Here is a 16269-nt window from a genome sequence, read left to right as displayed (position 1 = left end):
CGTCCGAAGCGATCTTTTAATATTTTCACAGCCTTCTCGTAATTCTCCGCTGTTGATGTCAACCCTTGTATTGCAGTTTCTGCATCGGAAGTAAGAATTGACTTTAAATAGTTAGAATTATCTACTGCAGGTAGACTTTCGTTTTCGTGTACAGCTGTCTCAAATCGTGCCCAAAACCCGGGCCTACTGCACACGTCCTTTCCCAAAAACGTTTCCAGGGCCAATTTGGGGAGTTTAATTTTGTTTTGCGATTCAGTGACAGTTCCACATGAAGTAGAATTAGCGCTATGTGGATTAGTATCTAAATATCTCTTCGCACGTCATTCCCAAACAATAATTTTACTTTTATACTCTTCTCTAGAAATTATTTCATCTTCTAAATTTGTTACATCAATTAAAGTTTCAGTACCATTATCCGCTAAGATTAGTTCTTCTTCTTTACTAATTAACTGAGCAACCGTTTCTTCAATTACATTTTTATCCCCCTCATTAGCATTTTCTGTTTCTATCTTATTTATTAGCCTTGTAACTACTGCTCTTATAGCAGAACGTTTCTTTTTTAATTTTTCTGAATCCAAGTTTTTGCTTAAAGCAAAATCTATTAAATTTCAGTTCAAATTCAACCCAGTGGCCCCACGTTATGGCGCCACAATATTATTATTTACTTTCTCTTAACGCTAACGTTAGTGTTATTTTACACTTCTACCTAATTAATCAAGGTAAAACCAAACTGCTTACCTTGTCCCAATTTTTTCTGCCAGCGCCACCGGTTGAAATTGATCTCCATCTCCATAAATGCTTTGAAGGGAGTAATCCCTAAATGATCAATACATTCTTTACACAGACATAGTTTAATGAAGACGCAAATGAGTTACAGAATATTTACATAATGAAAAGGGTTTAAATTTGTAACTTAGCGTGCGACTTCTTCGTTCCAAGTTCTTGTACGATCTCTGAGTGAGAGTTTATAGTTCGCGATGACGTCACTCAGCCATCGGATAATCAGACTTTTCAGATATGACGAAGTTTTGAGAGACTATTACGATTTTTAAAATGGAGAAGGGGAGTGCCTAAATTAAAAAGAATTAAGGGGCTATTGCTAATTTAATATGCAGTTCATAGTTACATATTTTTATCTTATATATATATTTTCAATGCTTATTTTTCCTCAAAAATAATTTTTATTTTTAATAATCATAATAATCATCTCAATATTTTGATCTTTCCATTTGGACAGATAAAAATTTAATCTTATAAATGGAGCCTTTTCCACATCTCTATCAAAATTTGCTGAATTTTAGCAGTTTTTCAAAGCTGAATAGTTATTCTGTGGCTACTAACAATTACTGGTTATATTATATATTTTATTCATACGATGATTAAAATTAATAATCTTTATTTGGGAACAGTGATTTTTGCCTCCTTAATATTCCATTTTGTTTGGGATTGATTATATTCATTCATGTAGTAGGAAAAATTGTGAATTTTTTTTTTTTTTTTTTAAATTTATATCAATATTCTTGGCTGTATATGACTGAAATGAAATTGGGGAGCATCTATATAATAGCTATGCTGGAATATAGTAGAATTTTAAGGAACAATAGGAATGATTGCATAGAATTATGTAATAATGATTAATTTATAATTATTTTTGACAATTTTAATTTAAATTATATCATTGTTAGCATTCTTGTGATATTATTATTAGCCATGTATAACCAAGAATATTGTGGAAACTTTCATCCCCCCTTTATATATATATATATATATATATATATATATTTAAAACCATATAACCATATTTATATTTAAAACCATATAACATTTAAAAAAAGGTTTTTTAATATCGATTTTTTTCTTGAGTTCTGAGAAGTTTGTGGATTTGAACCCATAACTATGTTCCGTCGTTATTATTTTAACTTTGATAATTTATTTCCCTCACATTTAGATTTGTGACACAGCATAAAGATAAAGTACCAAGTTTCATGCCTATTCTTTCCAAATTGGTTTTTCTTCCTTTGAGTCATTCTTCTGGTGAGGTACGAAAGGTGGCCATGAAAACTCTTGAAATTTTCCCTAAGCCAGTTCTCGAAACACACAATGAAATTATTACCTCCAGTCTTCTCAAATTTGTTAGAGAAGTAAGTTTTTTTTTCTTTTTTTTTTCCCTTCCTGTGTGTGATGGTGTGTGTGCAAGTGTTTATATATATGTGTGTGTGTATATATATGCATTTTTAGATATAGTGCATTTAAAAATAAAAAACCCTATGTTTTTGGAATTCTGAGGTTAAAGCTAACAAATTATTTCAATAAATATTAATTTTAGATCTAAAAAATGACAAAGGCAATAATATAATGTGATTCTAAAGTGAGATTGAAATAATAAATGGTTATATATTAAATATGACTCACTAAAAGACATGAGCAATTTAGCTTTCCGAACAAAAGCAAATGAGGAAAAAACATTCAAAATGACTTAAAAATATTAAAATAATTGAAAACAATAGCATAAAACAAAATATTTTACATTGTTCTAGAATTAAAAATATATAATGCACCAAGATTGTGTATGTAAAGAGATTAAAAAATGTAGCTAAAAATTTTATTTATTTATTTATTTTTTTAATTTCAAGTATATCTGCATTTGCCATCTGTAATGTGTTAATACAATTGCCTGTTAAAAGGAAGCTTTAGAGTTACCATGTTGTGAGAAAATTGGTAATACAAATTTTATACAGACACCTTTAATTTTGAAAATGGCTAGATATTAAAACAAGAAATGATGGTAAGTAAAATTCTGGCAAAAAAATTTTTTGAGAACTGAAAAAAGAAATCAGAACAACATAAAGTCTTCATACAACATAGTATCAAAGTATCTCAAAGAAAATGAAATGAACCTGGTTAGTAAAAGATAATTAGTCAGAGGAATATTTACAAATCACAAATTTAAAGTTGCACATCTATTTGTATCCTCTTTTCGTTTCAAAATAAGGAATAATTTATTAACTCAAAATTATAGTTAGTAGTTAATACCAGTTTTAAATAGAAAATCAATAAAATTGGTAGGTATGTTATCTTGCAGTGTGTATGTGTAAGGAGAATTATTTCTTCTTGTAGGGCAAAAGCTTCTGTACAAATATATTTAATTCTGATTAAAAATAGTATTATCTATTACTTTTTTAGAAGTATTAGATAGCCATTTGACTAATTTAGTGTCAAAAAGTCTTATAATTAAATATGTTTAAATCCAGATTATCAATATTTTGATTTGAATTTGTTTTATTGAGGTTTAAGCAATTAGTGTAAGTTTAGATAGTTGTAATTAATCCAAAATTATTAATGGAATTAATTTTATCTATGTGCCTGTAGGTATAAGAAAGTTTTTTCAAATTTGAATTATTCAGTGTATGTAAAAACTTGAATTTTTTAGTAAATAAGAAAGGATTGCAAATTTCAGTAGAATTGTTGATGCCCATAGGAATTTCATTAATTTGTAGAAAGTCTGAATCTTGAAACTCTGTGTTGTTGTGCAATAATAAACATAGAAGAAATTCTATTTAATGTTGTGCAAAACTGTAAGCATGATAGGAAAAAAGTTAGGTAAATCTAGAAGACGTCTATAATTTGTTTTAGTGGGAGTGAAGTACAGAGATTTTTGAAGTCATAGCAGTTAATATTTTGTATGTTAATGCTTTAAGTGTACCAAAAACTGGTAGATTATAATCGATAGTTCTGCAGTAATAGTGATCTTGATTTGCTAAAGTAAAGATGATATGACAAATGACCTTAAGCTTTTGAGAAAAAACATAATTTTTAATTTATAATTTTTGGTCTATTAGCCATAAATCTGAACTTGAGTATATTTTGTGAAATTGGTAAATGTATACAAGCAGGCCCGTGCCGACAATAAGTGCATGATGGCGCAGAGTCAAAAAGGCGGCAGGCAGTCATTAAAACAAGCAGTCTGTCTCGCTGCCTGTCTGAACAGGAAAATTCTTGTCTTATTTGAACGCTGCCTCCCGCAGAAGATTGACTCAGGTAAAACCTGGGAAGCTACTTACTGATTAGGCAGTCTCGGCCACGGGTATTTAAAATCAGTCTTCACAGGACTGGAGTCATCACTGGCGATGTCTAGTTCAGGCTCGACAGGGACCACATGGTACTGTTCCATTGGTTGTGGTGGAGCTATATAGTCAGATATTCATGCTGGTTGCCCGCAGCGAAACATCCCCATCGGTGGAATTGGCAAATTCAGTGAGCCTTTAAACTGCTTGAGGTTTCCATCCTCAAATTCAAAATTCATATCCTTTCTTGGTTTTCCCCCTGGGAATGCCTAAAGCCGACATCTGTATACCATGACGTAGTGTTAGCAGGCCGAATTGGTGTCTCGGTCTGTCGTCTCGCAGTGCTTAAGTGACTTCGTTCTGCTGTCTGGGATGGGGGCAGCACCTCCTAACAGAAGACACCTAACAGAACCTCCTAACAGAACACCTTCTGATAGGAGGTGTTAGTTAGGGGCCTCTATTGATAGCAATATGTTTTTACCATCCCTCCAGCATGGGGACTTGACATGTGATTTGTTGAGTATTCTTGTTGACTAAGTCTTAGCTCATTGGCTCAACCGATAGGTTAGCAGCCTCTTGGATCACCTCTAGGGGATGGGGGGGCCGTTTAACTGTTTTAAAGTAGCCTCGAGCTTGCCAGGTCTATGTGCCCCTTCTTCCTAGCGCACTTTTAAGAATATGTGATGCCGATGCTTATATAAGGGTAGATGCCGGCGCCGTAATTGCATTCAACAAATTGCTTAATCAGGCTCACCAGTGGCTGAGAGGTAAAAGCCACTGAACACTGGTAAGTTCGGTCCAAGGTACGAGTCCCAGCGAACGGGCTGGCTGCATGGGCGTTTTCGTGGTTTTCCCCATGTGTGACGTAGATACGAGCCAGTTTCCCTTATAAAGACCTCTGCGGGGCACCCCTCTCTTTCCGTATAGTGAAGGGCGGAGTAAGTAATAAGTCTAAAAAAACTGCTTAATCCTTATTTTGTGTCTACTATTGCAATCGTTGTAATTTGTGCGACATTTATCTTTTTTGTGATTTTTTTTAGAGATTGCTTATTGTTATTCTACATAAAAAAGTAAGTGCAGTTACATATTATGTTAAACATAGGTTAACTTTTTAATTCGGAAAAGCAACGATTTGAGCATAATTACTCCAAAACTGTTTACCTCTCATGTTTGAACCATTGTCGTTTCCTTGGCCGCGTAAATTACTAATATCTAAACAATTTTCTACTTAAAGTCTTTAACAAGAATATTGTTAGTTCTTCACCGATTGTATCTGTTGTAACACAAAATACTAAAAAACTATCTTCAATACTCATGTCTGTATTTTCTAAATTAACATACCTCATACAAACTGTTATCTGCTTTTGATGACTAGCATCAGAGCTACAATGTTACTTTGCCTATTTGACCTTATTTAAAATAATTTGTTTTATATTATTCTCTAATAAGCTAATTGTTTCATTTTGAATTTTATCTTCAATGTAATGAAGCATATTTTTTGAGTTTGAATTTTATTATTATTATAGACATGATAGGTTCAAATTTTGCGATCAATTTTATACACTTTAAAAAATTATTTCTTTCAAATAATTTGTTTCAAATAATTTGAACCATTGAAGGCCAAGTTTTGTTTGGCTAAAAACTAAATGGCATAAATAATTCTTTCAATAACTTTGCGCCTATGCTCAGTCTATTTTTTGATAAATTTTGAAATTCCGAATCAACAGGTTTTTTCTTTCATTATCGATCTAAGAAATCGGACCAAAGTTGTAGATTCCGGAAATACATTTTATTTTTTCCCTAAAGTTTGAAGTGCTTATTTAAGTGGTTCCAGTATTAATCAGTTAACTGTGGCACCCTCTTTTAAGAGTGCATACTGTTTTGTGTCGCCAGAATGGAGTCATGACGAGTATATTCGTCATTCACAGAGTAAGTTGCTCTGGTAAGATATTGGATGAAAAAGATGGGTTTATTTTATAAAATTGAAAATTTTATTACTAATATTTACTTATTTGGTTAACATAAGCATGTATTACATATATATTAAACTAAAAAAACAATAAATTAAATTAAACATTATTCATATAAAAGTAAGAATTTAAATTCCTGCTGTGGAGTGATATTCAGCTAAACAGGGTACTATACACAATGGGACTTTGCAAATCAAACACCAGTAACTCGATTCCTTCATGATCTTATGTTTGTAGCAATGGAAACACCTTTGCATAGGATTGTTTTTTTTTTTTTTTCGATGTTCCGGGTATCTAATCCGGAACATGATTTCCGCCTAATTAGCTTATATTAGGTCTAAATGGCCGAGTTTGTGTTGATTTTATTTCTTTCAATTGGGTACGTTGCAAAAGTGTCTTCGATAAATTTGAACAAAAAGTTGATGCTCGATAATGTTCCATTATTTTTTTTATATAATATGAATGCATTCAGGCACATAATCTCTAAGAAATGGAGAAATTATCTTTTTGTAGTACTTTTTGAGTTGTTTTTTTGCTGTGGAGTATGCTATGATAATTCCATCACTCATATCCACTCCACATACTTTTTTTATTATAATCAATCACTAGCTCTGGTTTCTTTGTTATTATTTTTCTTTTCTCTGTTTCTATTACGTTGTCATTATGTACAGTACTTACTAAATAAACCTCCCTCTTATCTTTCCATTTCATTATACGCATGAGCCCACCAGCGGCCGAGTGGTAAAGTCGCTGAACACTGGTTGTTCGGTCCGAGGTTCGATTCCCGCGAACGGGCTGGCTGCATGGGTGTTTTCGTGGTTTTCCCCATGTGTAACGTGTATACGAGCCAGTTTCCCTTAGAAAGTCCTCCACAAAGGCATCCCTCCCCTTAGGCAGATAGCCCTAGTGTGCTTTGCCATAATTAAATACACACACACACACACACACATTATACGCATGATGAGTATATTCGTCAGTACACAAAATCGTGCCGCTTCTGCATGACGAGTATACTCGTCAATCGCAGTTAACTGGTTAAATTCAGAACTACTCAGTTTTACATTGCTGAAATTGTTAAAAATTTTTGCAACAAAAACAATAAACAAAATGTTTTTCAGCAGAATTTAGCAACCAATTCCTCTTAACTCTTTCATTGTTTGGCAAGATTTGACAAAAGCACATCTAAAAGAATTTATGTCTGTTTTTGTCTTTGGAAAACTGAAACTAAAAACCAAGTTTTGATAGTATCCAGGACATCTATATCCAGGACATTGATAGTATCTATTACACCTTGAACTTGGGATGGCAATAATCTACTTGGTTCATAATCTGGAATCATGAGGCATAGGCAAATGTGTATTGACATGGGAGAGTCACAGATTCATTTGAAAGAAAAAAGGGGTAGGCTATTGTATAATGTGTTCATGATTAATAGCATGATCATTCTTAGAAAACAAAAGGTAAAGAAGACTTACCTTTTAATCGATCTTCTTTCTCATTCCAAAGGCGTATCCGGAAATGTTTTATTAATTACATCCATCAAAGGCACTACTCACGGAAAAAGAGAGGCTTCTAAGATATTTAATTTTATAAGATAATAGTTTAATAAAGATAATAATTAAGATAATAATTTAATAATAAGATATTTAATTTACAATCACATCACTAAACTAAAATATATACGAGGGCTATCCAGAAAGTAGATTACGTTTTGGAATAAAAAAATAAACAAAGTATAGGAAACAAATTTTATTATATACAGATGAAAGCCACACTCAAATACTACTTTTCTACATAGTCATCATACAAATTAAGGCATTTATCGTAGCGATGTACGAGCTTGGAAATTCCTTCGTCGAAAAATTCGGCCGCCTGCGCCTTCAACCACTTCGTTACCTCTTCTTGCCTTCCATCTTGCACAAAACTTGTGGTAACCAAGCTTTTCGCTGATGATTTCGTGCAACAAACTTCGCGAAATTTGTGGAAAACTCAAAGAAAGTTCCGTTATTGTGAAATTTCGATTTTCACGGACTTTAGCATCGACTTTTTCGAGAAGTTCGGCGGTCACTATGCTGGGTCTCCCACTTCGATCTTCGTCGTGAACATTGGTTCGGCCATTTTGAAATCTTATGACCCACTGACGCACTCCACCTTCAGTGATAATGTTGTCCCCATACACTTCACGAAGCTGCCGATAGATTTCTATCGGTTTACAGTTTTTTGCAGTCAGAAACCTTATTACTGAGCGCACCTCGCAGCTCGCGGGATTTTCAATTAACGCAGACATTTCAAACCGTCACAGTATCTGAACGGAGCACAGCACGAACCTCTCACTAGCACGGCTAGATGCAGACTGAGCTGCGCAACGCTCTGACCCCAAGATGGCCGCGCTAGCCCCGCCCCTAGCGGACACAGACGGAAACGTAATCTACTTCCTGGATGGCCCTCGTATGTATAACACAGAAGAGAAGGATTACATGTTTCACTCAAACGTCCATCACGAGTTCTCAAAGTTCAGTTAAAAAAGTTCTGTTTTAGTTTTTGCTGCGCGCATGCACAAATCACGTGGTTGTCGGTGAGAGTTTCAACATACTCCCACCTTTAAATTTGCTGAAAAATCAAATTTAAAACTGTAACCTTTGAACAGGCTTTACCATTCGACCACTTCTTGTAGTCATCGATGGAATCTTTTCGCTCTTAAGATCTTGAGGCAAGTCATTACGAATATCAGGATCGCAGTAAGTGTCTGTTTCATCAGAAGAGCTGCTTGCCACATTTCTAAATCTAGACTGTTCATCTGATGATGTTATCTCCAAAGGATGCAAACGCTTGGTTGGTCGCAAAACTTCTCCAAGCTTAGTCTTGACCTTAACTAAATGCACATGTCCATCCCGAGATTTGAAAATCTCACTTACTTTCGCCAATAACCAGTCTGTTTGCTTCTTATTATCATCGGACACTAAAACAAGATCCCCTATTTTCAGAGGTTGTGAAGCTTTTACATGTTCATAATTTTGCCGTAATTGTCTGAGATATTCGATTCGAAATCTTTTATGTAGATCTTGTTAAAGTTTTTGTCGATAAATAAGCCTTTTATTTAAAGATTTTGCATCTGTATTATCCAGATCAGGAACTCTAATTTGTCGAATCTCATGGAGAAACATGGAAGGTGTGATCGGAAATAAATCTTCAACATCTTCCGAGACATGTGTCAATGGACGATTATTCATTATTGCTTCACAGTCACACAAAATTGTTATCATTTCTTCATGATTCAGAGATGATCATCTTAAAACTTTGTGAAGGATTCTTTTCATGACTTCTATTAATCACTCCCACCATCCTCCCCACCAGGGAGCTGATGGTGGAAGAAATTTCCATGTGATCCTGTGGATACTAGCTTGTTCTAAGATTTTACCCCAATTTAAGCTTTTGAATAATCTATCACTTCCTTTGAAATTCATTCCATTGTCGGAATAGATGGTGTGGGGTCTTCCACGTCTAGCAATGTCTCAGCGCTTGCAGAAAACTTTCAGTTGATAGCGAGAAATCAATTCCAAATGTACTGCACGAAAAACAGCACAGGTAAAAATCACTATCCATGATTTTTGATTTCCCTTCAATATCAATGGTCCAGTCAAGTCAACACCTAAAATCTCAAAGACTGCTGCTTCTCTTACTCGGTCTTCAGGGAGAGGAGCAATGGGTGTTTTCGAAGAACTAGCATCGAACCTCTGACATACAACACAGCTTCTTATAACTTTCTTGACAGTCTTTCGTGTTTTCAAAATCCAATATTGTTTTCGTAAAGCGGATATTAAAAATTGTACTCCTGCAGGATTGTTCATTTCATGTTTAGCTCTAATTAATTTTACTGCAATAGGATGATCTGAAGGAAGAATAATAGGAAATCGAAAATTTTCTGTATCATCTCTTCTCAGAATTCTGGTTTTAACCCTAAGGATTCCGTTAGAATCAATGATTGGTTGAAGTACACGTAATCTTTTGTCATCTAATCCAGAAAATGATTCACTCTGCACTAATCTCAAAAGAGTTAATTCGGCTCCTTTAATTTCTTCCGCTGTAATTGTTCCAAAAGTTCTTTCATTAGGACTTAGTCTGACATTTTTAACAAAACGGAAGATCCAAGATATTATCTTTAGAATGGTATTGTACAAAGAAATCTTATCAAAATTAACTTCAGTCATAGCATTTGAATTAACTTCAGAAATTATTGTCTTCTTTCTTTCAGCATTTATAATGTCAAAATTCGATACAATTTCAGAGGTAGTCCATTTTTCTGGATATTTCTCAACTAATCGGGACCCTCCCACCATTTCAATTTGACTAAGGTTTCCGGACTGCATCCTCGGGAAGGGAGGTCCGCTGGATTTACCGTTCCAGGAATATAATTCTAGTCGTTTGGATTACTTAGAGTACGGACTTCTTTCACTCTACTGTGAACGAAAACGGCCCAGTTTTCATTCTTTTTTATCCAAAATAATGCATCTATAGAATCACTCCAATAATAAATAGGCAAGCTTTCTAGATTTAAATCTTCTTTAACACGATGTGCCAGTCTAGCACCAATCGTACAAGCTAAGAGCTCTAGTCGTGGTATGAAAATCGGCTTGATAGGTGCCACTCTGGATCGAGCTGAGATGAGCTGACTTGTAACGGAATTTTCATTACAGCTTCGCATAAATATGCATGTGGCATAAGCAGATTTACTCGTGTCACAAAACACGTGTAAAGATAAATCGGAAATTCTTTCGGAGTCAGCAAAAATTCTGGGTATAGCTATTTTTTCCAAATTGTGCAATTTATTTTTCCGACTTTCGAATTTGTCTGAAATGCTTTTAGGTAAATTGTTATCCCATGAAATCTTCTGTTTCCAGCATTCTTGAAGCATTAGCTTAGGAATCAGAGTAACAGGAGCTGTAAACCCAATCGAGTCAAAAATCCTGTGTACTATTGACAATATATTCCTTTTGCTGACAGGCTGTTTCACATAACTATCTTTAAAGTCACAGGACAAGGTGTCATTTGATAAATTCCATTTCAACCCCAGAACTGATACGGTTTTATTGGAGTCTTTGTTGCAAGGATTTCCTTTTAAAGTTTCACCGCTAGGTTCATTGTAACACCATTCCCTTAAATCAAATTTAGCAGTCGACATAATTTCCTTCGACACATTAAGTGTTTAGTTCTTCAGTAGTTTCAACGCTGACCACACAATTGTCGACGTACATTGATTCACATAATTTCTTAGCTACCTCTTGTTGATGTTCAGGAACATTCTTGAGATGATAATTCAGTGTTGCAGCGAGAAAAAAAGGACTGGCATTAACGCCAAACACAACGCGCTTATGTCGATATATTTTCAATTTTTCGGAATCTCCTTCTTCCCACCAGAGAAATCTAAGAAAGTCTCTATCTCGAGGACAGACACCTATTTGCAAAAAGGCCTTACGTATATCTGAGATAACCCAGTATTTACCTAGGCGAAATCTGTTTAAAATACTCGGTATTAATTCCAAATAATTTGGGCCCTTTTCTAAACAGTCATTTAAGGACACACCATTCTTTTCCTTCACTGAGGCACCGAACACAGGTCTAATCTTTGTGGTTGAACCTTCCTTAATTACAGCCCTATGTGGTAGGTAATGACAATTTTCGGTTTTCTTATCTTCAACAAATTCTATAATACCTTCTTCAGCCCATTCATTAAAACTATTTTCATACTCTTTCAGACAGTTTTTTGACTGAAGATTTTTCACGCAGGATTTTAACCTTTTCTCTGCTAATAATCTGTTGTCAGATAAAACCTCATGCCCTTCTAACCAAGGAAGAGAGACCTGATATCTACACTCACTATCTCTCTTTAATGACTGACGAAAATATGTTTTAGCAATTTCATCAATTTCCTTTCTTGTGTGGGTTGTAGCAAGATCCGTTATTCCTAACGAGCCAAGACACCATAAATCCGAAATTTTAACATCATTAACATGAAGTGATAATACAGTTTTTGTACTGTTAGAGAACTCATGCTTTTCAGTTTTCCCCATCATTGTCCATCCTAATCTAGTGTGTACGCATGATAACCCACATTTTAGTTGTCTAACCTTCCCTGTTAGAAGCTTTCCTGCCACATCTGCACCTAAAAGAACATGAATTTCTAAAGGTGATTTTTCATACATCAAATCCACAGATTTTTTCTGCATGTCAGTTAAATAAATTCCATGTTTTCGCAGTTCAGTAAGATATGTATCTCTACGAATTTGAGGAATGTCAGTACATATTTTATCCTGATCCAAAACCTGAAAATTACAGTGATAATCACCTTTAAGACTACTCAATCTAATTAAATATTTACTATGAGTTTCTTTCTTTTCAATTCCTCCGAACAAACCATGGATTAATTCTGCTTTACCACTTGTTTTATAATTCATTATACTAACTGCATACTTCGAAATATAGGATCGCTGGGAACCACTATCTATTAAAATTCTCACATATTTTTCGATTCCATTCCCACGAAGTTTTACTACTAAAGTCTGCAAATTTACTAACTGCATGCAAGTTTTATTTGTCAGAACACAGTCTTTTTTATTATTTTTATCCCCAATAATGTCTGTAGAATTATTTCCGTGAGAGTCATCCTAAACAGTATTACACATTATTGAAAAATGAGCTTTACCGCATATGGAACATTTAACTTTGGTTTTGCATAAGTGGGAAAAATGGTTCCGTTTCAAACATTTAAAACAGAATCCGTGCTTCAGCAATTTTTACATTTTTTCATCTAAGGTTAAACAAGTCGCATTCCGACATTCAGAACTTTCATGATCTGAATCGCAAAATATGCAGTTCGAATGTTTATAATTTTGATTCTCATTTGTAGACAGCAACTGCGAGACAGATGATACATCTGGTACCCGTTTATCATGCTAAGTTCAGCTTGCTTTCGCGTTTTGTTTGTTGGGAGGGGGGGAGGAGAAATTGACAACACTGTTTTCGATTGCAAACCTGTTTTTTCCTGTGCAATTAATTGCTGAGAAAGAAATTCCACTAGGTGATTCAAATCCTAATTTTATTATATTCCAAAACCAAATCTGCGGGCAATGTTTTAAGCAAAATAGGTGTTAATAAAGCTCCATATGTTTCTGAGGTCATATTTAATGATTCAAGACATCGAATATGTTTTTGTATGTAATTGAATAACTTACGGAAATTTTGAATGTCATTAGAATCCTTTAGAGGTCTTATTTTCAGTAATTTATCTATATGGGTGTTTATCAGTACATCTTTATTTCCAAATCTTTCTGTGAGGAGTTTAACTGAAGTTTCGTAATTTTCTTCAGTTAAATTGAAACCGTCAATGGTGTTATAAGCAGTACCTCCCAAAAAGGATTTCAAATAATTAAATTTGCTTATAGTGTCAAGCGTTTTATTTTGGTGTATGGCTGATGAAAAAGTGTTCCAAAATGTCAGCCATTCGCAGCTCTCGCCATAAAACTTTGGAATCGTAAGTTTAGGAAGCTTCACATTATGACTTTCGATTTTAACGTTTTCTATAATACTTTCACTTAACTGTTCAGTGCTTCTTAACACACTAAATTTTTGTTGTTCTATATTAATTTCTTTCAATTTTTTGTTAGCTTTGTATTTAAATGTAGTTATTCTTTCACCATATTCGTCAACACCGTTTAATTCCTGGTCTAGATCCTTTATGTCTATTAATTTTTCTATATCGGCATCTATTTGTTTAACTCGTTTGATTTTTCATTTAAGAGTTCTAAGGAAATTTCTAGTTCCTCTGCATTCACTTCCGTTTTTGGTAATTCAGTTTCGATTCGGCCAATTAATTTTGTAACGGCAGCCCTTATGTGGCTGCATTTCCTTTTTAGTGTATCGATGAATTCAGTCATTATTTAATATTCAATAATTCAACAAGTATGAACAATTCGCTTTTGAATCCTGGCAGGGATGCCAAAAAATGTATAATGTGTTCATGATTAATAGCATGATTGTTCTTAGAAAACAAAAGGTAAAGAAGACTTACCTTTTAATCGATCTTCTTTCTCGTTCCAAAGGCATATCCGGGAATGTTTTATTAATTACGTCCATCAAAGGCACTACTCACGGAAAAAGAGAGGCTTCTAAGATAATAAGATATTTAATTTACAATCACATCACTAAACTAAAATATATATGTATAACACAGAAGAGGAGGATTACATGTTTCACTCAAACGTCCATCACGAGTTCTCAAAGTTCAGTTAAAAAAGTTCTGTTTTAGTTTTTGCTGCGCGCATGCGCAAATCACGTGGTTGTTGGTGAGAGTTTCAACAGCTATGTCATTTATCTCTTTATATTTACAATCTTGACGTGAGTAACATATTTTTAAGTCTCAAACAATGTAAAATATTTTGTTTTATATTTCAGTTGTTTTAATATTTGAAGTAACTTTGAATGTTTTTGCCTTATTCATTTTTGTTTGGAAAGCTAAATTGCCTAAGTATTTGGTGAGTAATAATGAATGTTTAATTGCTTATTAGTTCAATCTCACTTGAGAGTCATGTTAAAATATTGCCTCTCATTTTCTTAGGTCTGAAATTAATATTTTGTTGCAATAATTGTTTTGTTTTGACCTGATAATTCCAATATATCTATATCTATGGGAGTATTATTTTTTTAATTTTTAAAAGCACCCTTGATTAAAATAGAATTTCAGGGCAGCTTTTGACTATCCAAGAATGACTGAAATGCTTTGTGGGAGTTTTAGATGTAGCAGAGATAAAGTTTCAGTGTTTCAATTAGTTATATCAAATATTTTCAATACTGTTCAACTTTCAGGCATGTTGCTTTTTTTGTACTCTTATTTTTTAGCTGTAGGCTTTTTCTAACACATTTATTTTTCAATGTAATTTGTTTTAACTTTGCAATAGTTTAATCTTAATTTTAAATTAGTTTTATTAATTTAAAAAATAATGTAATATTAATGTCACTTAGTAAATAATGAGGAATCCTTTTATTTTCCACACCACAAAACATTTAGTAACATTGAAAATTACAGATTAAATTGGAATATAACAGCAGTTTCGTGCCTCTTTGCACTAGCAGAACACAAGGGCAATTTCACATCCCTTTATGTATTTCCATAGTCAGTGACACCTACTTGCGCTCATGATCAGATATAAAACCAAAAATCTGTCACCACTACCTCTGTGGGCCTGACCGCTCCTTGTCTGCTTCGCCTTTGTCTCAAGATGTTTTTCCTGTCAGGTGATGGATGCCCTCTGGTGGTTGCAGGACTTACCGTATATATATATATATGTAACCGCTGGCAGGTTGCGCTTTTGATTTCATATAATGTTTAGTACATTTGTGAGATTACATAATACTTACTGCATTTCTGAACTCAAAAACATATTTATTACAAGTACGATAAGCTCTTTATACATATATATATATATATATAATTCATGGATAGCATAGAACAAATATGGTAGTGAAGTATAGTCCTCATGGCATGAGGAACCTGCTAATGAGGGTCATTCTAGTTGAGAGTTCAAGAGCATTCTGGTGTATTGTTCCGATGGAAACAAGCTGCAGACTGAACTAAGCACGCCTCCTTAATTTTTCATTTGTATTTTATATCTTCTGACTCATTATACTTGGAACGATATCAGAGGAAAAACAAGATCATTGTTTCATCAGCCATCTTGAAATCAAGAGGCTTTGATGACAAACACAGTGCAGAATCTCTTGACAGTCATGAAGTTGTGTCTTTCTTTGCACTGTCAACTGGAATGATGTGTTCGCGATGTTGGACCATGTCGTGTGGCACGTTGTAAAAGCTTGAAAACAGTGTCTTACAGGGACCATGCACGCGATTTTCTCATCTCTGTGTGGTCCCCTGAATATATCTCTGTGTGGTCCCCTGAATATATCTCTGTGTGGTCCCCTGGTACTTTTTGATTAATGTCATCACCTCCAAAATATTTTGTTACGAAATTTTAAAGAATTGAAACACCTCGAAATTTTTATCATCAAACGAAATCATCACTGAATTCTTTTTATACAAAATGGCAGCAGTTGTATAGTTTCGTTTTTTTATTGGTAACTAGCATGCATTGCAATGCTACTTGAAGAAAAGAAAATGTTTGTGTTTTAATTCTATTTATTGATGTGCTTTTTGGATACACAATGTTTTTTATTTTCCCATCTAC

The 16269-nt window shown here is 34.0% G+C and overlaps 1 protein-coding gene across 2 annotated transcripts in view; it reads left to right on the top strand.

Moving 5' to 3' along the window:
* The window catches only part of LOC118199250 (uncharacterized), a 249158-nt gene that overhangs the window by 67776 nt on the left and 165113 nt on the right, over positions 1-16269 (top strand). For both annotated transcript variants that reach the window (XM_085824140.1, XM_085824137.1), the window contains exon 7: positions 1949-2141. In XM_085824140.1, coding sequence (XP_085680266.1) covers positions 1949-2141 — 193 coding nt within the window. The remainder of the gene's footprint in view (positions 1-1948; positions 2142-16269) is intronic.

This window comes from Stegodyphus dumicola, chromosome 1 (genome assembly GCF_044657685.1).
Source record: "Stegodyphus dumicola isolate Sdum_Otavi_A_Nest chromosome 1, ASM4465768v1".
NCBI lineage: Eukaryota > Metazoa > Arthropoda > Arachnida > Araneae > Eresidae > Stegodyphus > Stegodyphus dumicola.
Note: the sequence above shows the minus strand (reverse complement) of the source record. Positions and strands in the feature narration are given on the sequence as shown.